This window comes from Callorhinchus milii, unplaced genomic scaffold (assembly GCF_018977255.1).
Source record: "Callorhinchus milii isolate IMCB2004 unplaced genomic scaffold, IMCB_Cmil_1.0 Scaffold2, whole genome shotgun sequence".
Classification (NCBI taxonomy): domain Eukaryota; kingdom Metazoa; phylum Chordata; class Chondrichthyes; order Chimaeriformes; family Callorhinchidae; genus Callorhinchus; species Callorhinchus milii.
Genome location: NW_024704743.1, coordinates 37,360,623 through 37,388,340, shown reverse-complemented (window position 1 = coordinate 37,388,340; position 27,718 = coordinate 37,360,623). Strand labels below are relative to the sequence as shown.

General features: G+C 38.4%; 1 protein-coding gene across 7 annotated transcripts in view; it reads left to right on the top strand.

The window, feature by feature from the left end:
* The window catches only part of LOC103183932 (sodium- and chloride-dependent transporter XTRP3A), a 62,210-nt gene that overhangs the window by 18,898 nt on the left and 15,594 nt on the right, over window positions 1-27,718 (top strand). For 5 of the 7 annotated variants that reach the window (XM_042346801.1, XM_042346800.1, XM_042346796.1 and 2 more), the window contains 9 exons: window positions 4,199-4,628; window positions 11,916-12,056; window positions 12,149-12,240; window positions 12,831-13,058; window positions 14,723-14,833; window positions 19,427-19,668; window positions 22,061-22,223; window positions 24,144-24,351; window positions 26,931-27,090. In XM_042346801.1, coding sequence (XP_042202735.1) covers window positions 4,508-4,628; window positions 11,916-12,056; window positions 12,149-12,240; window positions 12,831-13,058; window positions 14,723-14,833; window positions 19,427-19,668; window positions 22,061-22,223; window positions 24,144-24,351; window positions 26,931-27,090 — 1,466 coding nt within the window. In that variant the 5' untranslated portion in view covers window positions 4,199-4,507. The remainder of the gene's footprint in view (window positions 1-4,198; window positions 4,629-11,915; window positions 12,057-12,148; window positions 12,241-12,830; window positions 13,059-14,722; window positions 14,834-19,426; window positions 19,669-22,060; window positions 22,224-24,143; window positions 24,352-26,930; window positions 27,091-27,718) is intronic. The other 2 variants (XM_042346798.1, XM_042346802.1) reach the window with 2 other exon arrangements.

Here is a 27,718-nt window from a genome sequence, read left to right as displayed (position 1 = left end):
GGAAATGGTCAGGGTGAGGGGAGGGAAGGGGAGGGAGCGAGGAGGGGGGAAATGGTCAGGGTGAGGGGAGGGATGGGAGGGAGCGAGAAGGGGGAAGAGAGTCGAGAGGGGAGCTGAAGGCTCGGTCAAAGAGAAAGGTTTTGAGACCGGCCTTGAAGGAGGAAAGGGAGGAAGCGGCGAAGGCACTGGGGGATAGAGTTCCAGAGCCTCGGGGCTGAGAGGCTGAAGGCCCGACCACCAATGGTAGGGCGATTGGGGCGGGGGACGTGGAGCAGACCGGAGCCGGAGGAACGGAGGGTACGGGCAGGTAGGTAGGGGGATAGTAGGTTGGAGAGGTAGGAGGGAGCGAGGCCGTGAATGGCCTTGTAGGTGAGGATGAGGATCTTGAAATCAAAGAGAGGTAGGAGGGAGCAAGGCTATGGATGGCCTTGAAAGTGAGGACGAGGATCTTAAAATCAATCCTCTGGGGGATGAGGAGCCAATGGAGTCGGGCGAGGGTGGGAGTGATGGGGTCACAGAGCCTGGTGCGTGAGAGTACACGAGCTGCAGAGTTTTGGATGATCTGCAGATTGTGAAGGGAAGAGTTGGGAAGGCCGATGAGGAGGGAGTTTCCATAATCGAGCCTTGATGTGACATATGCGTGGATAAAGGTTTCGGCAGCCTGAGGGGTGAGGCAGTAATGGAGTCTGGCAATGTTGCGGAGGTGGTGGTAGGCAGTGCTGGTTCATGGGTGGATGTGGCGGAGAAAGGACAGTTCAGGGTAAGACAAGACACCCAGGTTCCTGACTGGCTTAGTGAGGTTGAGTGTGCAGCCGTGGAGGCTGATGCTGCCAGCGCCCGAGGTACGGACTTGATATCGGATAGGCAATCGGTCAGGACGCCAGTAGTCCTGAAGTTCAGGGTGGAGGCAGAGAGATAGAGGTGGGTGTCATCCGCATACATGTGCAAATTTACCCTAAGTCTGTGGATGATGTCACCAAGGGGAAGCATGTAGAGGGTGAAGAGGAGGGGATTGAGGACAGAGCCCTGAGGAACACCGCATGAGACAGTGCGGGGGCTGGAGGAGAAGCCGTTTCCATGACGGAAGTGGAGGCGATGTGAAAGGTAGGACCTGAACCAGTCAAGGACAGAACCTTGAAGATTGAGGTGGGAGGAGAGGCGGTGGAGGAAGATTGAGTGGTCCACTGTGTCAAAGGCGGCGGAGAGGTCGAGGAGGCAGAGGGCGTTCTGGTCACACCTGGTCAGGATGTCATTTGTGACCTTGACCAGAGCAGTTTCCGTGCTGTGAACAGTACGGAAAGCCGATTGGAGTTGTTCACATTTCAACAGTTTCAATAAACTGTTTTGACTCCAGACTATAGCATAAAAAGGGCCTGAAGAGATGGGCTTATGCTGTTAGTTTTTTTCTCATTGGGAGGATCAATTCACAGCCACCTTTTCCTCTGATCATAGAATTCTGGAAATCATAGCATGGCAGGCCACTTCAACTGAATTAGTGTATTTGACTCGTGCACACGTTATGCAAGTTATAATAGCTTGGGTTTTATTTGACATTTCTCCTATACTTTCAGAGTTCATGCAAATACAGTATGTTTATCATGTGTGTTTTGCCCTTTTTATTCATGTTCAATCCCCTGGAGGAGTAAACTGATTTAAGACAGGAATTCTTCTCATTCAGCTACTACAACAACAACTTGCACTTATATTGTTACGGTCACCCGTTTTGTTTTCTATGCCTGGCTTGTTTTAAATATGTGGAGTAGTGCTTTAAATACTTCTTTTTGTGCATTTAATGTTTTTAATACTTGTTGTGCCATCAAGTCTGACTAGTGTCCATTACAACAATTTGGGGTAACTTCCCATTCCAATATGCAAATGAAGGATTGGAAGTGTACTTTTCCCCTATTGGGCAACTGAGGGAAGGATCTGATGGGGACCATCAACTAATTGGTGCTATACAATTACCATTGGGTACCCTAATTCAGGGAGGGGTTCAAATCCCATAAAAGAACAAGCGCCATGTGCTCCTCCTCGCTATTTTTCTACCTGATGACAACAAAGGTACATGCTCTGACTATTAAGGAGTAGTAGTCAGCGGTTGGTTCTTCGTGCACTTTTACATTAACTTTCATTACAAGTGGCTGCTAGTGTGTGTAGTTTAAATGTGATTAATGTTTGTTATCTCATAGTTGTTTGTTGATTTTTATCTTGTTTAGGATTTAATGCTGAGATTTGTGGATTTTATTGAAGTTGCAATAAAATTCTGTTGAGCTAATTTAACAGTGCTTTCTCGAGCTTTCTGTATAAATCAAAGGAGGGAATATACAAACAGATTCAGTCTAGGTCACAGAGGTGTAAAACAAACTTGATTGATTGAAGCTTCCCAATTTTAATTTAAATAGCAATTGGTAGTTCCTGTTGTCATGGAAGAACTCATTAGTCAAATTATAGGGACTCGCATTCATTAGTGAGGATTGAGCACAGAGGCCACTCAGTAGACTCTGCGAGGTGGAGCGAGCCACACCGTGGGTGTACATATAAGGGTAATAGAACCGTCTCAATAGAGCGCCCTCCCCACGAGAGAAGCTTGCCTGTCAGTGCTCTTGTGGTTTTAGCTGGTTAAACTCCAGCAGTACCCCCAATAGATTATCCAGGGTCCCCAATTCTTGATTTTTGTCAAATTGCACCTAATGCTCAGAGTGCATTCCATTCAGGTGTGGAAATTTCCATGAGTTAAGTGGCATGCAAATGTGGAACTCCCTGGTTTCTTAAGAATGGTGATGAGTTTCTACACATATAGAAGTGATTGACCCCATCCCACCCAAAAAAACATGGTCATGTGTCTGTATTTAACTCCTTTTTTTAAATCATACTTTCCATTTGCTAGCAAGAGCGATGTGGAAGGGGATTCATTTTCCCATGGGATCTGCATGATTTGCAGGATTATTGTTGATCTGCACCACTATAGAAAATGCTCTTTGCCTTGAACTTTTGTCATCCATTCTTTAATATTTAACTTCTTGGCAACCTTTGCTACACTTTCACATCTTCCGCCCCTACTTTCTGATAGTTCAATAGACTGTGCTAGCCTTGGCATTTAATTCAGATTAGACGTTCCTGGTCTGTTTTAATGCTGTTTCTTTGCATTCAATTTTCACTAAATTTTAATGGCGTTGACCAATCACATCCAGAAACTGCTTACACTACATTACTCTGAAATATTCCGCATCAGATTTCTTATAACTAATTCCTGGGATTCAAAGTCTTTTATACTCAAAATACAATGGTAAATCACAAATTTCAACTGAGGATGCTTAGTGTGTCGCTGAGATTGTAACAGGACAGGTTTTCTTTTGAATTTATTGTAGTTGCTTTTGCTAATCCTTTTTGCCTATTGTGTCAAACTGGGTTTGAATGAAATTGAATCGAGGTTCCTCCTTTTACCAGATCACTACTTATTCCTTTTTTAAGCAATCGTTCTCTAACCACTTAACATTACCTCTGCAATTAGCTCCATCTACTGAATATATATGTAGTTGCATAGGACTTGAACCCAATGCTGTAAATTGGCAGATTGCAGATGTCTATTCCATTCCTCTTTTGATATGGCCATACTTTTACCAACTTCTATCTCATTTTTCAGGCAGATAAATGAGCTAAAACTGAAATTAATAAATGATCAGAACAGCACTACAGCAAATATTCATAAATCTGAAAAATCGGAGTGATATTTCTTTTGCTGCTAAATCAGTGAATGTTTATGGAAGTTGCTATGCTTAGCATTAGTAGCAGATACGCTACAGCTTTTTATATTAATTGCATTCAATATAGAATCTTTTGGCCAATGCTGAAGAATGAACAAATGTAATCTGAATTTGAAAGAGATAGCATTATTGCCCCCATCTCTACACTACAGAATATTTTTAAATAAAATGTGTTTTTGGGGGGGGAAAAACTTATTAAATAAGAGCCTTGAATTTAAAGTTTTTAAAAGAAATTATTGAAATTGAAGTGATTTTTACTGGAGTTTCAAAACATCCATTTTGAAACTTGGCAAATAAACTTTCAGCTACTTCCACAAAGCTAGATTTAGTGTGCGACACTTGTACTTAGAAACTATCGTAAAGTATTGCATGTCAAATGTTGCATATCAAATGTTGCATAACATATCTAACACCCTTTTTTTGTATGTAATCAGTGACGTTCCAACGTGATGGTGATGACCAACCTTTTTGAACTGCGACTGTAGTGACTAATGTGAAAGAAGTCAGAACTGGTGAAGACGAAGAACAAGTAATTCTCTTTTCGTTGAAGTCCCGTTCTTGTTTCAGCTTATCCCTGTGAACTATTTACCAACCGAGTCATTGTGTCGTAGTTAATAAGATTAAAAATTAAACATCTGATTTTCCTGGTGCCAAATTCCTGGAGAGTGATTGTTAACAACTTTGCAGTTGTCGGAAGCACAAGTGTAGATTCCTAACGTGAAGAGTTTCAGAGACTTACAAACATGGATGATGGTAGACCATCATGGGAGAATCCCATGCAGTTTGTGTTCGCCTGCATTTCTTTTGCAGTGGGACTGGGGAACGTGTGGCGTTTCCCGTACCTGTGTCAGATGCATGGAGGAGGTAAGCTTGATGTATTTTTCTTCTCATTTTTGCTGTCAATTGGTCAAGCTCTAGTGAAAGATATTTTCAAAACTGAGCTGTTTGCTGATAAAGTATGAAGTTATTAAACAAATGCCATTCTCTGTGGAAAGCTGACAGAAATCATTTTTAACCTTTTCCTTATTTGCAGGTTCTTTGTGTAGAAAATGCCTTTTAAATATAAATGTTTTTGATTAACTTTCTAATTTATAAATTGTTGACTCAACATAATTTTGTGTATTGTGCGGCTTGAGGGTGCATCGTTTTTTTATATGAAAAAGTTTAAAGTGCAACAGCCGCTTAGTTGCCTAGAGTGAATGACATTGGCTTCTTCTTGGTTATCTGCGTTCTTTTATTTAGTTCAACCATAACTGAAGTGTTTTCCCAAAATTGATATGCTAAATTACCTTGTTAAATTACGCCTGGATTGTTTTCTGCCTGGGTTGTCTTCTTTACTCTTTCAAACTCCATTCATAAAAACTCCAGTATTAAATGAATATGAAGAAATTTCTAAATTCAACAGTGGAAAAAAACTGTTAAGAGGTGCATAGTATAAGAGGCAGGATTAATTTTGTAATGTAAAATATGAATGTGTTGCTACATTGTAGTTGAGACATGAGTCTTTCTAATGCAATTCAAATGTATACCATTTTTAACACCCTAGAATAAAATCTCAAACACGATTTTACCGTTGGTAGATATTAGACCAGGGATATCATTACTGGTTTAATGCTTTGTCTGTACAAGCCAAACATTTTTATCTAAGTTGAATGCTTTGGAAAATTTAGTGTAATCTACATTTTCAATGCTTTTATATATTAAAAAAAAATCTGAACTTGTTTGGGTAAGTGTTAGTTGTACGTTCTCTATTTTAAGACCCTGCATTATTAAAAAGATTGAACAAATGTTGCATATCAAGATTGAACATAAACACACAAACGATATTTCAGCAAGTTGGATATTGGTACTTTTTTTTAGTAACTAGTTCTATTCTGAAATGTTTTGAGAAGCTAAATAGTGAAGGATTGTTCCCGTTGACTAGTAAATTGGCAACTGGTAAGCTCAGGATTGTTACTGAAAGAGTTTTATGGCAATGTTGGGGGTGGGGGGGGGTTCAGAGAGTTAGACCATGGAATGCTTACCCACAGTTAGCTATTGGAGCTGAGACCATTTTATTTAAAAAGTAATGGATGAACAATTGAAGATGGATAATAACAGGGTATGTGGAGAGAGTGTTGAATTGGATGGGTCAAATGGCCTCTGGTGTAATTTCTTGGCTTCTATAAATTGTACTGTAATTATAATGGAAAAGATTCAGAGTCCATAGAATGGTGTTTTGCAAAGTTTTCCCTTTATAACTTTTATGGGTCTGCGCAGGGTTTAAGATGACCAGTAAAGAATTTTAGATAATTTCATGTTTACGAAGAAAAGAACTAACCGGACGGACAGTACTGGCTAGGCTATCATTGTAATCTCAGTACAGTGGAGTAAGCAGTTTGCCTTGTAGAGAAAAGAAAAACGAACAAAAACACAAATGAGTGCTACAGCACTGAGTTCATTTTGTTTAGCATAATGATAAATAACTTAACCTGTGGATAAAAAGAAAAATACTGTACACTATAAATATTGATTTTGTATCCAGTTATTTAAGCATTGGTATAGAAAGAAATGTAGTTTAATCGCTTTAGTGGACTTTGATTTGATAAAGCATTTATAGCTTTTTTTTAAAGCATGGAGAGTGAGTTGAATAATTTGCTAACAAGTTTTGTTCAACTGATGCTTTTTGACAGACCTAATAGTTGTTGAAATTTCAACAGGGAAGTCTTCTCTTATGAAGTAGGTATTATGAAATGCAATCTTATACCTCTACATTGATTTGATGTTGAAACGGTCAATGTTGTAGGGTACACAGCAATCCAAATAAGATGACTCATCTTATTTGCTCAGTTTTGCCAACCTGGCATAATTAGTAGCACTTATCATTGAGTGAGAAGATTGTAGGTGCAATAGGAATTAGAACTGATATAGTCCATGCTGATATGCCAATGCAGTGCTGGGGGTGTGCTGTATTGACAATATTATAGTAGCCAATTCAAGTAGAAAAAATCATTTCTCTTCCCCCATGGTGTTTTGACCAAAGCCTACAGTTGCCTCAGTGTTACATATCAGTATGATTCTAGGTTGGATCTGTTATCTATGGTGGGTTAGCTGATTTCAACAGGAGCACCAGTAAGAACTCTTCCCCAGAATAGAGAAAAAGAAAATTGGTCTGTTCCAGTTTCTGATCACTGTATCATAACTGAGAAAGCATGTGTTTGTGGGTGTCTGATAAAAGGATCAGGCTTGGTTATGGTACATCCTATGATTAATACAGAAGTTGATAACTTGACCACTGAAGCAAACAAAAAAAAAAACTGTAGCCCAGACTAAGTTTAACGTCTCAATTCACTTTATTTTGGGTCCATTTTTGTGTTTTTTCTTATTGGATGTATCTTTTTTCCTTCCTCCTGTGAAATTGTATGTACTGCCATTGTTTTTTGTGCTCTGCAATGGTTGTCTTACAATTAATCACTAGAATGGATTACAATCTGTAACCTCTTCCTCCCCAACAGTGACATTATTATAGTGTATAACAATAAGCTACACCAGAAAAAATTACTGTTTTTTTAAAAAAAAATCACTATGGATTTATCCTTTTTATGAAGCTTTTTCTAGGAAGTTACCATTCTAAGAGATTTTGGATTTGCTGCCAAAATAGCTGATTAATTTGATCTTTTTTCTGAGTTAGCACATTCTAAACTTCAGGGGATATAAAAATGATTGAGGTTTTCAGAGGTGAACACTAGTTTGCTTATTTGAATTATTAAATTGAATTAGAATAAAGGCCAGGCAGTTATATTCATCTAACCATGACCAAGTGAGTGGATGGTATTATTTAGGGGTGCCTTTAAGACTAAATTTCTGGTTCCTGATTCCCTCTCTGATAAGCCTGCTTTCATGAAGTTACTGTTTTAAGTGCTTTCAGCATATCCAACCCCACTCTGGAACTCCATCCCAGAGTCCTTTCGACTCTCCCCTTCCCTCACCTCCTTCAAGCTCTGCGCCGTTGACTCGCGCTTTTGGCAATTTTCCTCCTTCGACCTCCACCCCCAGCTCAGGTGCAAATGTCTTGGAATGTCCTGATGTGAAAAGTGCTATATAAATTTTGATTTGTTTATCAATTAAATTTATAAATCTTATGTACAAAGTGAGAAGTTTGTATTCCTGTATTTAAGATCAATTTATCTTCTGTGTACAGTTTGCATTAAGTTTGTATAATTATACAGTTAAGTAAAAGAGTATAGCATTGTACAAGTTTTGTAATGGCAAATATCTTGCCTGACAGTGTACCTTTTAACACACTGGGTACCCAGATGTTGTCACTGCTCTTTCAAACCATTCAGTAAATGAGCATTTTATCTGCTATATTTCATATTTTAAAGGGTGAAAGATCACGGGAGAATAAAATGCTAAGTATGCATTATCATTGTTATGTAATGTGATTATCCGCTAAGATCTTATTTAATAATCCTTGCATTTGATATTGTGCATTGAAAAAATATGTGGGTGGAGGAGATTGCCAACCATATAATTTTCTGACTGAAGAGCAAAGTGATAATCTGTGGAAGGAAACAAATAGAAATATAAACATTGTTAACCTATAGGACACTACACAAGAGAAGGGTTTAGAGGTACTAATGAATTGATCACTAATATCAACAGAAAAATGTACAACAAAAGGATAATAATACTTGCATTTGATATCGCGCTTTTTACGTCTTCTCGATGTCTCAAAGCGCTTCACAGAATAGACTGTAAAGTGAATTGACCGAATATTCATGGGCAAAGCGCGGCAGCCAATTGCGCACAGCAGTGTCCCACAAACAGTCGTGGATTGAAAATGATCAATTATTGTTTTGTTTTGGAGGGATTATTTATTAGGCGTGTGGAGTAAGGAAACTTGCCCAAGGTTTAGCCCTGCCTGGAGTTGAACCCAGGTGTCTCCCTTGCAAGGCAAGTGCTCTAACCACTGAGCTACAGGACTCCACGTATAGAGTATACTCCATGGATAGAATATAACTGACAGGATGTGAGATGCTGCATGCATGAAGGGCGCTACAAACTTAAATACAAGTTTTTGTTGAATTTGTTGCAGATGAGAACAAAGTTTTACCCTGTACAACAACAAAATTACATTTGTATAGCCGTCGGAGGACGTCCCAAGTAGTTGGACAATCAGTGTTTCGGACCCTGACCTGAGCCCTGGTTAAAATCGCTATATTTTGTGGGCATTTTGAAAATCAGACTGAGTCTGAGACAGGGAATGGTGAGAGAGTTGGAACAGTGCAAGTTGTAGATGGGGCAATAGTTTATGAGAGAGAGTCTAGTTTTGAGAATGGGGATGAAGAATACATTCGTTTTGAAAGAACGTGCAGTTCCATTAGGTGGAGAGAGGTTTACATCTTGTTAGCATGGGACCAAGAAGAAGCAGATCATCATAATCCTTGCATCTTTTATGTCACCTGTCATGCTGGGAGGATGTCTCAAAGCGCTTCTCAGGAGGTATGCTCTAAAGTACGTAATGCACATCTTTTGAGCTGTCAATTTCTGTGGTCCTTTACGTAAATGGGACTTAAAGGATTATCTCTTTAAACGATCCAGCGCACGCTCACAATGAGCTGAATGGCCAACTTCTGTGCTGTAAATTTCTATAGTTTCTGTGGTGTAGTGACTCTTGTTGGGAACAGGAGAATTGTAAGTATTGTTCAGTTTATACCCTTTATGAATTGCAATACTTGAATAAGATCTACACTGAGCATTCTTTTAGTGAGAATGTTCCCAATTTATTCAGTGTTTCCTGAATATACAACCGGAATAAGCAGATTGTCATTAAATTCAAGAAGAAAATAGCTATTTGGTAAGCAGTTCAATTAAATGGTATGAGTGTGTAGTGTTGTGAGTGTTTTGTTTTAATTGTGGGACAAGGCAGATAAGCCCAAATGATTTTTCTTGTACTTATGAAACTTGGCTAGTTCTGATGCATTGTTAAGTTTACACTGATCATTTTCCAGCGCAGTGAGCTTCCCAATTTTATTGTTCCTGGTAAGTGAAAATGTTTGCCTATGGAACATATGAAAAATATGCAGGCAAGTTACCCCAGCCTGCTGTTGCTAACGCCCAGTTACAGAGAAGTTTTGACAGGTGCTTGGGAGCAAATCCCTTGCATACCATCTTGAAGTAGCACAAGGAAGTGTAAGGGGGGTGGGTTGCAGAAAGGATCAAGTAACTTTCAGGAAGGAAAAACCCACTTATTTAGAGAAGTTACTATTTAGATTCCTTTCACAGATATAATTCCTTTCCATTCAAGGCAATTTAAGTTTCATTGGTTTCAAAGATTAGTTAATTTGATTGCCTCAAAAGTTAATGCTTCACAAATGTGCTGTACATTTGCACACAAACTGGACATTAGTTAGCAGTTCAATAACATTTACACTTCAGGGCTCTACTAATCCTTTCAGGCATTGCTAAAAGACATAAATCTTTCTTAGTTCTTAAGGAATGCGTAATTTTGCATTTTGACAGTAATGCGATTTTGTTGAGTTGCCACAGCTTTGTAAGGTTGGAAGTCTGGAAAGCTTTCAACCATTCTGCCCCTGCTCTACAGAACTCTATCCTGCAAGGTTCTTCTTCAACAACCCCTCATTCTTCACATTTAAAGCCCACTTGAAGACCTTAATTTTTTCAATTGTGCTTTAGGTCACCTTTCTCTTCCATTTTCCTCAGTTTCCCGCACTCCTAGTCAGCTCTGTAAAGCGCTTTGAGAGATCCTCCTGACTTGAAGTGCAATAAAAATGTAAATTTGCATTCTTTTTGTCATGTCATTTGAAGAACTTTGTTTCCACTGGAATTTTTTTCTATTTGTGCCAGTTATCTCTCCTGAAGCTCCTGACTCAACTTGGGTCAGTCATGGGGGACAAAGCAGGTGCACATATAGGTTTGTGTTAAGTAGGTCACTAGGATTTGCCACAAAATCAGATGCTCTGTTTCTTAACAGACTTATTTCATAATTCCAAGCATACATGTGAGAAAAGCTTACAGTTCTGTACTTGCGGGTGGAGAGTGGAGAAAAGCATATATATATATATATAGAAAGTTTTATCTACATATGCAGAAATGCATTCACTCAAATGAAAAGGAGGGCTATTTCATAGAATAGAAATTAGCCACAAACTTTTCTTACAAGTCGGAGAACCATTTTTTGGTGGGGAGGGTATAAATGCATACTTTAACATAAGAAGACATGGAACAAATGAAGGTCATTGCAATTCTTCCACAGAATGGGAAGCTTGCCAGACAGTGCTGAATGGCACGCTATGCGGTTTTAGCAGGTTAAACTTCAGCAGTACCCCAACACGCACTCAAGGCTCCCTAAATCTTGATCCCCCCCACTTGTACTAATACTTTACAGAATTACAGAGTGCACAATCTATTCCAGACGCAGGGAAATTTGAAATTTCAACATATGGCATACATACGTGGAACTGACTGGTTTGGCTACTCTTAAGCATGATTACGGGTTTCTGAATACATCAGCCAGCTGACCAAAATATGAATATCATTGCAAATTTATGTATAAATAACATTCTGATCTTGAAAAGAAATCACATACAAAAGATTTATTAATTTTCACTGTTCAATCCTGCCTCTTGCCCTTCAGACATTGTTTTCTCTCTTCTCCCCCCCCCCACCCCTGCCTTCTAACGCCATAGTGTTCCACTGGAGTCATTTATTAGTCTTTCTGGCCCTATAACTTCCATTTCCATTTTTGACCAGTTATTTCAACACCAGTGTAGTGTGATAGGCTGTCCAAAAGCCTGTTGTGAACATGTGAGCATGTTCACCAGTTTTCTTATCTCAACCCTGTGCTAATTCAAGGGGTTCAACTTTTGAGACTGAGGAATGAAAATTAAGTGAATCTGGACACTACTCCCAATTGACAGTAGAACAACATTTGTAGAGTTTGGGGAACAAATTCCCAGTCTCCTCAGCAGGGAATATTCTCAATATAGGTGGGGGAGAGGGACTGAAAAGAAAATGGAAGGGAAATATTGCTCTATTTTAAAATGTAATTAAGTGAAAAAGCAAGGAGAACCAACTAAGCAGGCAGTTTGTATGAATTTCTTGTCCCATCAAATTTCGTGAAGCTAATTCTGTTCTTGCCTCTTTCAGGAGGATTTTTAATCCCATATGTGATCATGTTAGTTGTAGAAGGGCTACCTTTGTTCTATCTGGAGCTGTCATTAGGACAATTGCTACGTAAAGGAAGCATTGGAGCATGGAAAACGATCAACCCGTATTTGGTTGGAGTTGGTATGTAATGTCATCCTGTTTATCTTTAAAGTTTAATACCATACAATGACCCTTGGTTTTGTTGAGTAATTGCTTTTTTCTTTATTAAATAGGTGCTGCGAGTGTTGTTGTATCATTTTTGGTCTCAGTGTATTACAATGCTATAGTGGCCTGGAGCTTCTGGTATCTATTTCATTCATTTGAGGTATGTTGATTTAAGAGGATTTGATTTGGAGATAAACTATACAAAGATGAGACCTATTTAATTCTGCTTGCCAGACATCCTGTTTCTCATTTTTTTTAACCTAATTTTTCCTATGCAGTTAAAGTTTTCTATTACCTTTTCTCTTTTTAAAACTAACTTCCCCTCATTTGTATTCCTCCTGGTTTCTGTTGTCCATTTTGAGCCAAATTGATTTAAATGACTGAGGGAACTTGATTCATTTTTCTGTTTTTTCCTCATTTCTCTCTTTTCAGCAAGAGTTTAATTTTTGTTTTATCATTTGGTGTTGGTTTTGTAACATACCCGGATCTTGGGAGTTGACAACTAAGTATGCTCTCTGCAATGATTGTATAATAATAATAATCCTAGTCTTTGATATATGCATTTAATACATAATTGTATATAATCATTCCACTGTAATATCACTCATTTTCTGTACTGATATCGGTGCTATTTCAGCAAAATACAATGTACGTAAAATCATTACTTGGTTTTGCCATATGAAACTGTCCAGTAACTTGTGTTGACTTCAGTGGTTTAACCTGAGTCTTTTTCCCCCATCCCATTCACAGAATCCTCTGCCCTGGGCTAGGTGCCCTTTAACTACCAACAGAACTGAGTATGTTGAAGAATGTGCCAAAAGTTCCCCCACTGAATATTTCTGGTACAGAGAAACTTTAAACATCACTTCCTCAATTAACGAACCTGGGACCTTCCATTGGGGAATGGTTCTTTGCCTCATATTATCCTGGCTAGTGGTGTATCTCTGTATCATTCGCGGAACTGAATCTACTGGCAAGGTAACTTTTTGAAAACAGAGACCCTTTAGTGAGGTATTCAGTTGAACATTATTATTGGAACACATGTATCAATGTTTTATGGAGCAGGTGAGCACATATCAAGGCTTGCTAGTATGAGAAGTTGGAAATGTAATTTTATCAATTTATTGATACATGTCTTAAGAATTAAGCTACTGAAAGATCTGAATGTGACATCATCCTGATTATTTTGAAGCTGTAGAAGGTTACTTTTCTAAATTTGTTATGAATGACATGAGGGTCTTCATTTCAGCCCTATGAGATTGAAAGGCAACTATTTCCCTCTAAAGCCAAATTGGCAACCAGACAAGTGGTTTGGATGTGATTGAGCTGTTGCAATAGCTCCTCGTTCACTTATTTCCTTGAATTTTACACAATTGGAAGTAGCGATAATAGGTTATAAATTTTGACATCTGATTTGATTGTTACTGTGGGCACTTTGCATGCCTATCATCCCATCTCACCTGGTTCTCAGAGATCAATTTCATAATTCTTACCTACAAATCCCTTCAACTATAGCACTCCTCTCTTTCTTACCTCGGCCCCCCTCTACTTAGCTATCTCCTGTCTCACCATCAGTGTGAGTTTTCTGATTCAGTGCCCCTAGCCTCTGGAACTCTCCCTCTACTCCTTCATTTTCTTACATCCCTGTCTCTTGTTAAGTCCCATCTTAAAAAGTAACTAGGTTTCAAACAAAACTATCACCACACATTCATGTCACCAGGTCCAGTAGTCTTTCTAGGATCAAACCTTAAAAGTATTTAACTTGCTTATAGCTGATCTTGACAAGTGATCTTATACTTCAGTAAGATTTTGATACCTGATCTGACATCCAGATCCATCATGAATTTAAAATTAACTTTTTTTAAAAAATTATACTGCCTTATACTAATTTTATAAGTTGCCAATGAATGCTCCCTTCTAGCTATTCAAGTTTGGATTTTCTAAAAGTTAAGAGCAATCTTTTCAGGGCCCTTCAGGGTGCTTGGTAAGTGAAAAAATACAGTTACTGCACTTTACTATCTATCTATATATATATATATCCTTTGATGTACTTTGAGATGTTATCTTGATGTGAAAAGTGCTATATCAAATAAAGATTATTAATCAGCTTGTTTAGCAACACGGTAAGGGTGCTTTTTGCAAGATTGTTGAAAGTGGGAGCTAGTACCTTGACCTAGAGATAGTACTCATTAACTTTCCCTTTGCAGAAGTCGCCCTAACCTCTATTAAAAAAAGGTTACATAGTGAGGAAGAAAGCTACACATTTTGTCCTGTTACATCATTGTGTTGTCTTCAATAAACTAATGAAATATTTCCCGAACAATTTATCATAACCTTTCCCATTTAACATTTCTTTTGATAAGATACATCTATGTGAAATTGTCAGAATTAGCACAAACTAGTATTTTTTAAAAAAATAAATCAAGCTGCTCTCATGGTTTGAAGCCAGGACAGTATATAAAGTAAATAGTTAATTGTTCCTTTTGGAGGAACACGCAATATTGGCACGTTTGACTGATTCCTAGTTTCTAGTAATCCATCAGTAATCAATAACATTGGATGGAAATTTGACAAGAAAATGATTAGTAGAGCTTGTAAATTAGTGAGACTAATTATGCCAATTACATTTTTCTTTTAAATAGGTGGTGTATGTAACTGCCTCTTTTCCATACCTGGTGCTCCTTATATATCTAATTCGAGGAGTGACCCTCCCTGGAGCAGTGAATGGACTCAAGTATATGTTCACACCAAAGGTATTGTACTATAGTGTTTGATAATAATGATTTTAGGTGAAAAATATTGTGCAAGCTAGTGCACTAGGAAGGTTATTTAGGGGCACGTGTTCTAATTTTGCCTGCTTATTCCTTGATATTTTTAAACAATCCATTAATAAATCTATTTCAGTATTTCTCTCATAGCTTGGCTGACACAGGGAGAATCAATCAGAACATTTCCTTAATATTTAGTACACTGCTAATGCTCTGATTGATGGGAGGCAGGAAAAAGGCCCTTTCTCCACATTTTGATGCCTCTGTATTCTTTAGACTGTTAAGTGAATTATTGGTAGGCTGAGAATAGATTCTTAACTAGTTTATACCCTATATTGTTAGCTCTGTGTCGCAACTAGTTTTATATTCCATAAGCTCTTTACTAGTAGTCTATATATTCACGTATAGATTTGCATTTAGTTTGTCTCCTGGCTTAGGTTTATATTCCATAAATCCTTTGCTAGTATTTTTGTGCATGCCAGGTAGCCAAATCACCACTTCCCATTGAATATTCAAAGCTAAATCATAGCTACCCATCCATGGATGAAATTTGATCTCGCATTGGCCTTTAGAGGTTTGCAATCCTGTTTATCATAAAATTTGTAAAGTTGGCTTCTTTGAGACTAGAGTGAGTTCTGTGCACCATTCCTTAACAATTGGCAAAGCAAAGAGAAAATGCAAACAAACCTTGGCACAATCCACTGGCAAGTCTTTATATTAAGGGCTAGGTTTGTACTTCTTTTTTTCAAGTGGAATTAGTCTATCTTTTATTTTTATGAGTTCTTATTTTTTTAAGGGTCAAATTCAGAGGAATACATCTATTATGTATATTTAAGTTACCAGAGTGGTTAAATTCCCTGATATTACTTACAAAATAATAACAAAACTTTCCACTACTGTCATTACATAACCCAATCCATTAGACTTTAAAACCTCAAATGTTGTTTAACAGTTTATTCATTTAATATTTAGCACTTTTTTATTGTACCTAATTGAGATGATGTAACTTGTTAATGTGTAAACCTGTAGCAAGTGCTTAGTTGATATTAAACAATCGTCAATTTGATCTTGATGTCTAAGGATACATCATAACGATAGCATAATATTTTCTTTGTTCAGCTATTTGAGCGTATTAAGAAACTTATTGTAATTTTAGTTATCCTAATCTAATCCCTATTTTAATTACTTTAATTTTAGCCTTTAGTTTTTCACAATTGATATCTTGATTTGGTCATAATTTGATTTTAGTTCAAAGGAGCCTTTCTCGGGCCATTCCATTCATCTTTGGCCTCCAATCAATGCCACTTGCTGCTTTTAAGATTTTTATCGACTGTCATGGGAACTTATTCACTGTTACTCAATGGAATTGATTAGCACAACCAATCGATTCCCTTGAACACCATATACCTTCTAAAGTTGTGAAACTTACTCCAATATAAGCAAGAAGTGTCAATGCAATTTTTTCATTTATTTGAAGTCTATCCTGGTTACATGATGTCAAAACTTAGTTCCCAGGATTAATCAAGCCCTGAGTATAGGACATATTTTCCAACTTCAATCAAGTGGGGAATCAATTTGAAGCAGGCAGAGATCACTAGAGAAATTTGAAAATGCCTTGCCCAGTAATGTTTGCACAACTAATCAATTCAAGCAAAGTTGGCGATTCTGCAGTAAGTTTAGGATTGGGCAAAATAAGTGCTGACTAAAGCAAGAAATCTATTTTGCTAAAATGGAGTGACCATTCCTGTAAGCACAGACTTCTTCAGTCAGTACTTTCGCCCTAAAAGGTGAATCAGCAATAATGATATGACTACTAATAATAAGCCAATCAATAATGACACTGTCAGTTAATCAGTATTGGTTAATGTCACTCTTGTATTGATAAGCATTCTGCAGATGAAGCAAATCTTGATTTAGAGGATTTATCTTGCCTCTTGAAAGTAATGCATTATTGATCATTGATACCCTGTCTGAGCAGATGGATTTAATCCAGTTGGTCATACTGGAATGCAAGTATTGATGCCTTCTCCCATGCAGATATACAAATTATTAGACTGAATGATGCCAAAAACTGATCGTCTGACCTAAATCAAGTGGATTTAATCTTGAACTGATATTCATCCTATCCTCTTTGAAGACTTTTGATTTGAGCTATATTTATCAAGATCTACAAGCTATGTATGACATTGGAATTTCTAAAAGAGAAATGAGATTGGTGTGCAATATCTAATAATAATAATCCTTGCATTTGATATAGCGCTTTTCACGTCGGGAGGACGTCCCAAAGCGCTTCACAGAACACACTGTAAAGTGAATTGACTGTATATTTGTGGGCGGACGCGGCAGCCAATTGCGTACAGCAATATCCCACAAACAGTCGTAGATTGAAAATGATCAATTATTGTTTTTGGAGGGATTATTATTAGGCTCTGTGTGGAGTAAGGAAACTTGCCCAAGGTTTCGCCCTGTCTGGAATTGAACTCGGGTCTCTCGCTTGCAAAGCGAGTGCTCTAACCACTGAGCTACAGGACTCCACCTGTACAAGTTCAAGAGTTTATTCTTGTATGGACTTGCTTGCCAGATTAATTGAGTTCTGCAGAAAGCCAATTTGAGGCTGTGCAGTGAGTGCTCTGGTCAGATCCAATCTGAAATGCTACCTACCGTTCTTGTTGCAACATAAGGCACCGCCCAGGCCTTCAAGGCAGTGCAGGAGAGGCTTAACTAGTCTGATCCATAGGATTGGAGCAAAGAATGCTGAGGATGACTAAGATGGGAAGGATAAGATCAAATGGCTACCTTCATCTGGACTTCTTGTGAAGTCTTTGGCATTTTGATTGTCATGTTTCAAAGAGCTGAGTGTTCTGAGAAAATTTGAACTGCCTGTTATCTTTCAAGGAACAGAATTTTCTGTTGCATTATGGCACACTTGGGATTCTTTATGTTGGAATATAATTGTAATGATTGCCCCTGAATGTGAAGGCTATCTATTTGTTACTGTTTGCACTTTAGGACTTAATGCAGATTAGTAATGCATTAAATGAGATGACTCAGAGAAAAATATGGGCAGTAGTTAGTGATTTGTTGTATTGTGCTTGTGGCATAATAGCACAAAACATGGGTGGCTGCTGCTCCTTGTATTGTGGAGTCGACTTAAACCGTTCGATCCACATTGATTTACAGACTTGTAAACCATGTTCATTGGAATAAAATCCCTAGACGTTTCCTTTATTTGAAATGTCATGCTTGAGTTGGGATATAACACTATTCCACACTCGCAGTAGAATACTTCAGAAGCAGTTATAAGATATTGTTGCACTATAATCAGTTTTTGCTGGTGCGCTTCCAATGAAATTTGGATCTGTCCCCTTGGTACGCAAGTAATTGACTGTATACTTTGCTCTCATAAAACTTTGATTACATGTAACTCAAGGTAATCTCCTGATTGATTATCAGGTGATAAATGATGGAGTTGAAACCAAACATTTCAAAAGTCCTTCTTGAGCATAGGTGAAGTTTCGATGTACGGTGGGGATGGGGTCGGTGTTTATTCCAATTTTCATAGAATGGTTTAAAATCTGAGGTTCTAAAGAGAAGTTCCATTATAGGGTATATTCTTAGGAAATATAGCAACCAACTTTGCACACAGCCTTGAGATCAATTCAAAATGGATTTTTTTTTACAATTTGTGGAAAGCAAACTGTTTCCACGATGCATTAAATCTAAAACTAATGTTGCGGCAAAAACACTTATTAATTCGCAATCATTTTTATTCTTTTTTTTAAAACTCAAACGGAATATTTAAAGATTTGTTTTTTGAAAAAGTCATCAAAAACTGGCTTTTTAATGAGCTGCACTGGTCCAGTAATTTTCCATGAAAAATTCTGTAATACAATTTTGAAGAAGTCTCAAGAGGAAGGGCTGTTATTCAAAAGTCCACACTGTTCAGAAAAGATTATTTTTCTACTGTTTCACTTTTATTATTGAACTTTTTGTTATTCCTCCATGTTTTCAGTGTTTAATTCAGTTGGGGGGAATCCCTGTTCTTTGTGACTAGTCTGCCTCACAAAGTCCTGCCAATGAGCCAGTTTGGCTGATCTGCCATCAACTGTGCCCTGGAGAAATGCAGACCTATCGGTCTCAGATCACTGAAAACGGATTCTTGCCACTCAGCTCCTGTTAAACCTTGCAAGCCCGAACCTTAATGGGTAGGTGGTTCTAGTTTGACAAGAAGCAGGAAGATTACCAAACAGTGCTCTCAATGGCAAGCTATGCATTATTGGATGGTTAATCTCCAGCAGTAGCCTAGCACACACTTCATTCCATTCCAGATGCAGGGAACTTTGTGTGGCGTACATATATAGACTATATCCTGCATTCTGGTTCAGATCCTTTTAGTGGGCTGATGGGTTTTCCTGTGTTAGACTTCGCTGACCAAACAAAGTTAATTAGATTGTTTTTTTTAAGTTTCTTGTCATTTGAAGTTACTCTATAATGTCTGTGTGTTTGTTCTATAGTTTAAAAAAAATCTGATAGTTATAATTGATTTCCCATTCACGCTGAATTCTGTTGTGTTTTCAGATTGAAGAGTTGATTGACCCAAAATCCTGGATTGATGCCGCCACACAGATTTTTTTCTCACTTGGGTTGGGTTTTGGCAGTCTGATTGCATTTGCCAGTTTCAACCAGAAAAATAACAATTGTGAGAAACAAGCAGTTATCATTGCTTTCATTAACAGTCTGACATCTGTATTTGCCAGCATTGTCACCTTCTCTATATATGGCTTCAAAGCTACACATAATTATGAAAGCTGCCTTGACAGGTAAGTGTATATTAGAATAAAATAATCTTAATATATTGCACCTTGCTCTTCCCTTTTACCTACAATAATCTAACAATTCTATATTTAAACAAAACCACCTTATCTTCCCAGTTTATTCCTTTGCTATCTTAAATTGATACTCTGGCTCTAACTAGCAGAAATCCTAATCTTCACGCAGAGGGTAGTGAGATTGTCAAAATCGCTGTCTAAAGAAGTGGTTGAACCAAATAGTATAGACGAGATAGATCCCCAACTCCTCCCCCCACAGGCTGCAGATCATCCAGAACTCTGCAGCCCATGTCCTCTCCCGCACTAGGCTCCGCGACCCCATCACACCCATCCTCTGCCTTGCTTCTCCCTACCTCTGACCTCACAACTATCATGAGCAAGATTAACCAACCTGTCTACTCGCTCAGCGGGCTCCAGCCTGCTTCACGTCCCCTGCCTTGCAGTAGGTCTTAAGCCTTTCTGCCCCCACCCTCTGGAACTCCACCACAGTCCCTCCACCTCATCCCCTCCTTCGTCTCCTTCAAGACCTGTCTTAACATCCTCTTAGACCGTGCCTTCAGTCACCATCCTACCCCTACCCTCCGTCCCTCCTGATCCCAACCACCAGCTCAGGTGTAGATATCCTTGGGACATCCTCCTAACATGAAAGGCGCAATAGAAATGTAATTTGTTGTTGTTGTATAGATCCATTCAAGAGGAAGCTAGACCTTCACATAAGGAAGAGTGGAATAGAGGGTATGGGAGGGAATAAGGAATGGGTGAAAACTTGTATGGAGTATAAATATCAGCTTGGACTAGTTGGGCTAGTTATGTTTCCGTCTTTACATTCTTTGTAAATTAAGCAACTACATTGTGTAATCTAATTTAAATATTCAATTCATGTAATAAAGATTCTTCCTCATTTTATATCCTCCACAATATCACTAGACTTTGGTACTGATATTTTATAAGGGGGAATAACTATTATTTTCCGTAAGGCCTTTTGATGTTGTGCAACCTGCTGTGGAGGACATCGTTCATGATTCCATTCCCATGATCTATATCAGTGCAGTTCTGATGTATCAGCACAAGCCTGTTTATTTTTCCCCACTTTCAATGCCGCTTGGCAAGGCTGGCCTATTTTTCACCTCTAGCTGTGAGATAAATATACATTGTCTTGTACCAAATGCCAGTCCAAAAGTGGAATTCTATAGTTCAGTAATTAGAGCACCCAAGAGACCTGGGTTCGATTCCTGGCAGGGCGAAATATTGGGCAAGTTTCCTTACTCCACACATTTCTGTTTACCTAGTGGTAAGTAGGAACCCGGTTGTTAGTCGATTGGCGAATCGCTTTTTCAGGGTAATAATTCCTTCGAAAAAAATTATAATAAATTGGTCACTTCAATCCACTACTGTCTGTGGGATACTGCTGTGTGCAATTGGGTGCCGCATTACAAAAATATACAGTCAATTCACTTTACGGCATATTCTGTGAAGCGCTTTGAGAAGTCTTAAAGACTTGATAAGGTGCTATATCAAATGCAAGTATTATTATTAAGAAATATTCATCAATCACCTTTTATCACCTCTGTGGTAAATGAGTAAAGAAGTCATTTGATTTGTGAGACATGATCTACACTTCACAAAGTCATGTTGGCTCTATAATCTGTGCAGAATTATCTAGATGCTCAATTATTTTGCTCATGATGGATTCTAGTAATTAGCCCACTGCTGATGTTAAATCTACACATGTAGGTGCATACTTTGTCTCTTCCTTTCTTTTGAATAATGGCATTACAGTTTGTTGTCCTCCAAACTACAATTCCTGATTCTATTAAACTTTGGAAATTTATGACAAATTCTACAATCTCTTTCCTTATTTCTCTTAGTACCCTAGAGATTGAAACTGTCTGTACCTATCGATTTATCTGACTTCAGACCTATTAGATTATTACTTTGTTTCTGTATAATTGAGCTTAAGTTTCTCCCTTCCTAAATTTCAGCCCCTCCTGAACCTCCGGTGTTTCATCTTCATTAAGACTATGTATTCTATTTCTAGATAATCCAACCCAGAAAGTCTGCAAGCCTTAGCCAACTCTTTAGAATAATTAGCAGTAATGTTAGTCGACTGACGGATCGCTTTTCTGGGGGTCAACCCTTTAAAAAATAATAATAATAGTTTGGTCATTCCATCCATGACTGTTTGTGGGATGCTGCTTTGATCAATTGGCTGCCGCGTTTCGCCCACAAGATATACAGTCAATTCACTTTACAGCATGTTCTGTGAAGCACTTTGAGCCGTATCGAAGACTTGATAAGGCACCATATCAAATGCAAGGATTATTATTATTCTAATGAGGTGCTATACCAAATTATTAATAATGGTGTGTTTTTTTGATTACAGGATGGTATTGCTACTTATGAACACTTTTGATTTGATGGAAGGAACAATAACTCACACAAATCTTAAAGAATGGATGAATTTCCTGAATTCAACAGATCCAGACAAGTTTTCTACACTTATTCCCCATCTTGAAACGTGTGATCTACAATCTCAATTAGACACGGTATTTTAATACTTTTCTTTCTGAAAATGAGATTTGCTCTTTAAGGCATTTTTTATAAAATTTAAACTGCATACAAGTTAAAGGATGCAGTTTCCCTCTCAACTTTCTCCCCCTTTTCTTTGATGAAATGACAACAGTCAGAATACTCATGTTTTTATGAGGAGGATAAACAGAGAATAAAATGCCTATAGTGAATTATAAAATACCAATGCAATAGAGAGGTTTGCATATTTTCAGTTGGCAACAATCAAATTATGTTCACGTGGCCCCTTTCATGTTGGGAGGACGTCCCAAAGCGCTGAAACAGCTTGCATATGAGAATTTAAGGATGTTGACTAAAACCTTGGTCAGAGGAGTTTGAAAGTTTTGAAAGCAGGGAGACGAGACAAAGGAAGTTTAAGAGAGAATTTTGAAGGAGGAAGTGAGAAATTACCAATTAGACCATAGTCATTGGAGTGGAGGAATAGATCCAAAGGAAATGTTATAGATAGAGGTCTTAAATTTAAGTAGAGCCAACTTTGCTGGTATGAGAGAGGATTTAGTTAAAATAAACTGGGAAATTAGACTTAAGGATTTGACAGTAGACCAGCAAAGGCAGATGTTTAAGGAGATAGTGCAACATTCCCAGCGAGCACGTATTCCTTTGAGGAATAAGAATGCCACGGAAGAGGTGGGGCCCAACCGTGGCTAACTAGAGCAGTTAGGGAAAGTATAAAGTTAAAGGAAGAAGCCTATAATACAGCTAAGATGACTAGTAAACCCAAGGATTGGGAGAACTTTAGGGATCTACAAAGGAGAACCAAAAAAGTGATTAAGAGGGAGAAAATGGAATATGAGGGCAAACTACTGAGGAACATAAAGACAGACTGCAAGAGTTTTTACAAATATATAAAGAGGAAGAGGCTGTCAAAGGTAAATGTGGGTCTGTTAGAGGCAGAGACGGGGGGAATTATAGTAGGGGACAAAGACATGGCAGAGTCATTAAACAAGCTACTGTCTTCACCTTAGACACTGAAAACCTACCAAGAATAGAGGGGAACCAAGAAGACAATGCTAGCAAGCAACTTGGGGAAATTAATATTAGTAAAGAAATGGTTTTAGGTAAAGTATCAGATCTTAAAACTGATAAATCCCCTGGACCCGATGGCCTACATCCTAGGGTTTTAAAAGAGGTGGCTACTGAGATAGTTGATGGCTTGTCTTTGATCTTCCAAAAATTTTTGGATTCTGGAACGGTTCCCATTGATTGGAAGATTGTAACGTAACACCACTATTTAAGAAGGGTGGGAGAGAAAAGATGGGGAACTATAGACCAGTTAGTCTGACATCAGTGGTTGGGAAAATTCTTCGAGTCCTTAATTAAGGATGTTGTTATGGGATTCCTGGAAGACCATGACAAGATTAGGCAGAGTCAACATGGCTTTACAAAAGGGAAGTCATGCTTAAATAATCTTTTAGAGTTTTTTGAAGATGTATCTAGCAGGTTAGATAGGGGGGAACCAGTAGATGTAGATGCACGGATGTGGGGGGGGGTGAAGGACAGTGGAGGGTCGAACAGGGTGTCGAGGTTCTGTATTGTAACCTTAATTATAACCGTAATTTATGAGTTCCTTTCTAATGTAAAGTTTGCCTCAGTATTTTTGCAATTGGCTATTACAGAAGAATGAATAATTTATGTTGTATCCACTCATTGGTTTGCCCATTAGCAAATTCATTTCAGGGCAATTCTTATTTTCCTTTTTGATGCTTCTTCACAGCAATATAATTAGTCTGAAGCACAAAACCACGTGTATCTAAGCCTGGTTCACCAGCATCTTACAGATGAGGTTTAATGATTTCGGGACTTGGAGGTTAACAATTAATTCAGGGGACGTTTCATCTCGTCGTCGTTTTATTGTGAGGTTTTTATTTTTCTCCTAGGCTGCTGAAGGCACTGGACTTTCATTTATAGTCTTCACTGAAGCAATTGTGAACATGCCTGGACCGTCCCAAATCTGGTCCGTTTTGTACTTTTCAATGCTGTTGATGTTGGGAATTGGTAGCATGGTGGGAAATACAGCGGGAGTTATCACTCCTCTCAGTGACATGAAGATCATTTCAAAACATATGCCAAAAGAGGTCATGACGGGTAAGGCTGATTAGCTTACACTTTCTTTCTGTGCCTCACCAAGGTGTGAGGGCTATCAGTGCTGGAGAATGGAACACTTTTCCACGTTTTGCAGCTAGTCTCAGCCTTGAGCACTCCCTGGGTGGGTGTAACATAGACCAGGGGCAGAGTAAAGCTCCCTCTACTCTGCTCCAACAATGTGCCTTAACCCCAACCCAGAGGGGCACCCCATCCCCCCCATTGCACTTGCATGATTTCTTCCACTGCCCGCATCACCAATCCTTACTTCTCTGAGTGAAATTGAACATTTATTACCATTTAGTGTCTAATGGTGTTCAGTTTTGCGTTAAGGACTCACACCCTCTAGGAACTGGGTTGAGATTGCCCCAAAGTATATCATGTAGGACCATTTCAGCCAGCGGAGAGAGAGGAGACTTTCATCCCATCAGTCTGGACTGCATTGAAACAAATTATAATAAAGTAAGAGTATAGTGCTAATGCACTGTATTAACCTAGTCCCTGTCTGCTTGCATTTTCAAAAGGTGTATTTTGATACTTCTGAACTTGCGCTGACAACAGACATACTTGACTCCACATGTTCAAATTCTGCCTTGGTGATCAGTGTCATTGTTTTCTTTTTCTAATTTTTTTCCTTCCCCTCCTTTTTAGTCATCTTCCCGGTTCCCCCATGCCACACTTCATGATGAAGACCGTGGATAGGCAACCTGCTCCTAGGCTAGGCCTCTGCCAGTGGTGCTATGGTGCTTTTGAGCCAGCTGCTAGGAGGTGCACAACAACAGCCAAGGGTGACTCACATGCCTTTTGTTTTGTTTTTCTTCTCTCAGTGCCTCCCCGGCCAGCATGGTCAAGATCGGGAACTTGCCATATGGGAAATTGCCATTGCAGCACGTTGTGACGCCACACTGCTGAGTATTTGTCAGATTTTATCTGATTTTGGAAGGAAAAATTGTGGGGAGATGGGTGCGGGATAAAATTGGGACTTCAACTTTTCATTAATTTGTAAACTGTGCCATTCAGAACTGCTTTATGTTCAGAAATTTTGGAAGAGTTTAAATGTTGTCCCATTTGAATTTTCTGGGATCCAAAACAACCGTTCAAGTCCACCCAAAAACAGTTTCCTCGCTCAGAGCACAGGGAAAGATAACCCTCAGACCATGTAGTCCCTTTACACCACAGGGTGGGATCTTCATTTTAGTGAGGCTTTCCCCTCCTACCCCCTTCTTCCATCTCTGGCCTGGCCCTGCCCCACCTGACCTGTCTGATGTTAATGGGTCACATTTATTTATATTCTGCCATCCACAGCCAGGAAGTAACACATCTTCCACTTAACTAACATTGAGGGGAACAAAAACAAACCCACTGTGTGCAGTCTTTCACAACTGACTTTGTTTGTTTATTGTTTTATTACAGCAATATAATCTCCATAATGGAAAGAAGGCAAAATATCGATGTGCCCGATATCTCGTGAAAGTAAATCAGTTGACTTTGCCCCAGTTTATATGTTAACTTGTATATCAGAAATGCACCCTTTGCTTTGAGAGCCATGCAAAGGAATGTAACAGTGAGGTATATATTACAGAAAGGACATTTTAAGGGTGATTCTCCGCTGGTCAGTAAATGGAGGGATAATCTGTCTGATTTCCGTTAGCTGTTTGGTAGCGTGCGCTTGGAATGGAACTTATCCATTATAAGCTCAAACTACCTAGGTTGGTAAATGTATCGACCAGTTGAGAATAAAATGCGCTCTCTCACCAGATCATTAAATTTACCGATTGGAGAATCCCCTCATGTTGCATGATGTTTTCTTACTGCTGCTTAGAATCATATGCATCACTTGCGAATCAGCATTTTGATTAAGGCCGTTCTGAAAAAGCAGGTCCTGAAGTGAAACTTTATCCAAGGAGCAAATGGTTGTATCATTAGTAATAATGGGTACAAAACTGAATTAACAAAAAAAGTGGCAAATTTTTTATTGGTGAGTAACTCATGGTGAACATTCAAGAACTTTTTAAAGAGTAATCAACTTGCTAACTTTTGTTTGTCCGCCACGGACACCTTTGCCGATACGTTTCCTGGTGTAAATTATTCAGTTTTATGCCACTATCCTTTACTTTGAGGAGGTTACAGACATAATACAGAATGCGCTGCAGATTCTCCAGAAGCTTCTTCACACGCTCGGGAGAAGAAACAGTTGACTTTTTTAAAAAAAGTTGTTCACTCTTCTGTTCCTGTCTGTTGGACTCATTTCGAGCCCATTTTTGAGTAATTGTGCTTCTCCAATTACTTTTTCAGTAATTTTGTCATTTGTCACCTTGGTGAACTCTCCCAACACTTTTAGGATGAACTGCTTTTCATGTTGGTTATAAATTGGAATGATGTCATTAAATAGGATCACAAATTGTATAACTCAGTCACCATTCAAACCAGAGGTTATACGTTTATACTGTAAAGTTTTTCTATGGTTTCTCCTCAGTTTTAAGCAATGTGTTTGTAATGGGAGTCATGGCATATCAGCTGGTAGCTACTTTTTAAGTTGTTTTCCATACATTAAGCCAGTGTGTGTGTTTTTTCTATTACAGGGATTGTATGCCTTCTAGCTTGTTTGATTGGACTTGTTTTTAACATTGGTTCGGGAAACTACTGGTTTTCTATATTCAACGATTATGCAGCCACTTTGACTCTGTTGCTGATAGTCTTAGTTGAAGTTATAGGCATCTGCTACGTCCATGGAATCAGGAGGTAAGTGAATTTTTTTTGTGATCTTTCACCAACTAATGGTTTTACAGGAAGAATTCTAGTTCCTTTGTAGTATGTCATCCCTCACCAAGGCTCATAGCTGTTGTACTGAATAGTTTGTTGAGGTATACATTATGTTTCAGTGTTCTATATGCTCAAACGCTTCATGTATAAGACTCGTTTTGCCCTATTTTCCTCTTCCTTGTGCCCACCCCATATATTTAAGTGCAAGCACAAAACAAAATGACCAGAAATTTGTTTTTTCAGCTAAATATAGGGGACATTTTACTTGGTTTATAACTACTCTAATTTCTTAATCTCTTCTATCCCATCCTTAGGGTAGTTTTAATGAAGGGAGGAGCTGTTTCTGCCCATTTGATATTTAAACATTATTTCCTGATCTTATTGATGCACAGTTGAACTCCTCAGTGAAAAATGAAGGATTAAAAGCAATAGGGTCTTCCATGAACAAATTCATCTATTTCCCAGTTGTGATTATACTAGAAGTTTTTTTCCTTTCATGCACAACTTTTTTTTGTGTGTCTGCTATAACAAGGATTGAAACTTGAGTTTTAATGAGACTTTCTGCATATAAGTAATGTCATGACCTGACATTACATTAATTCTTATA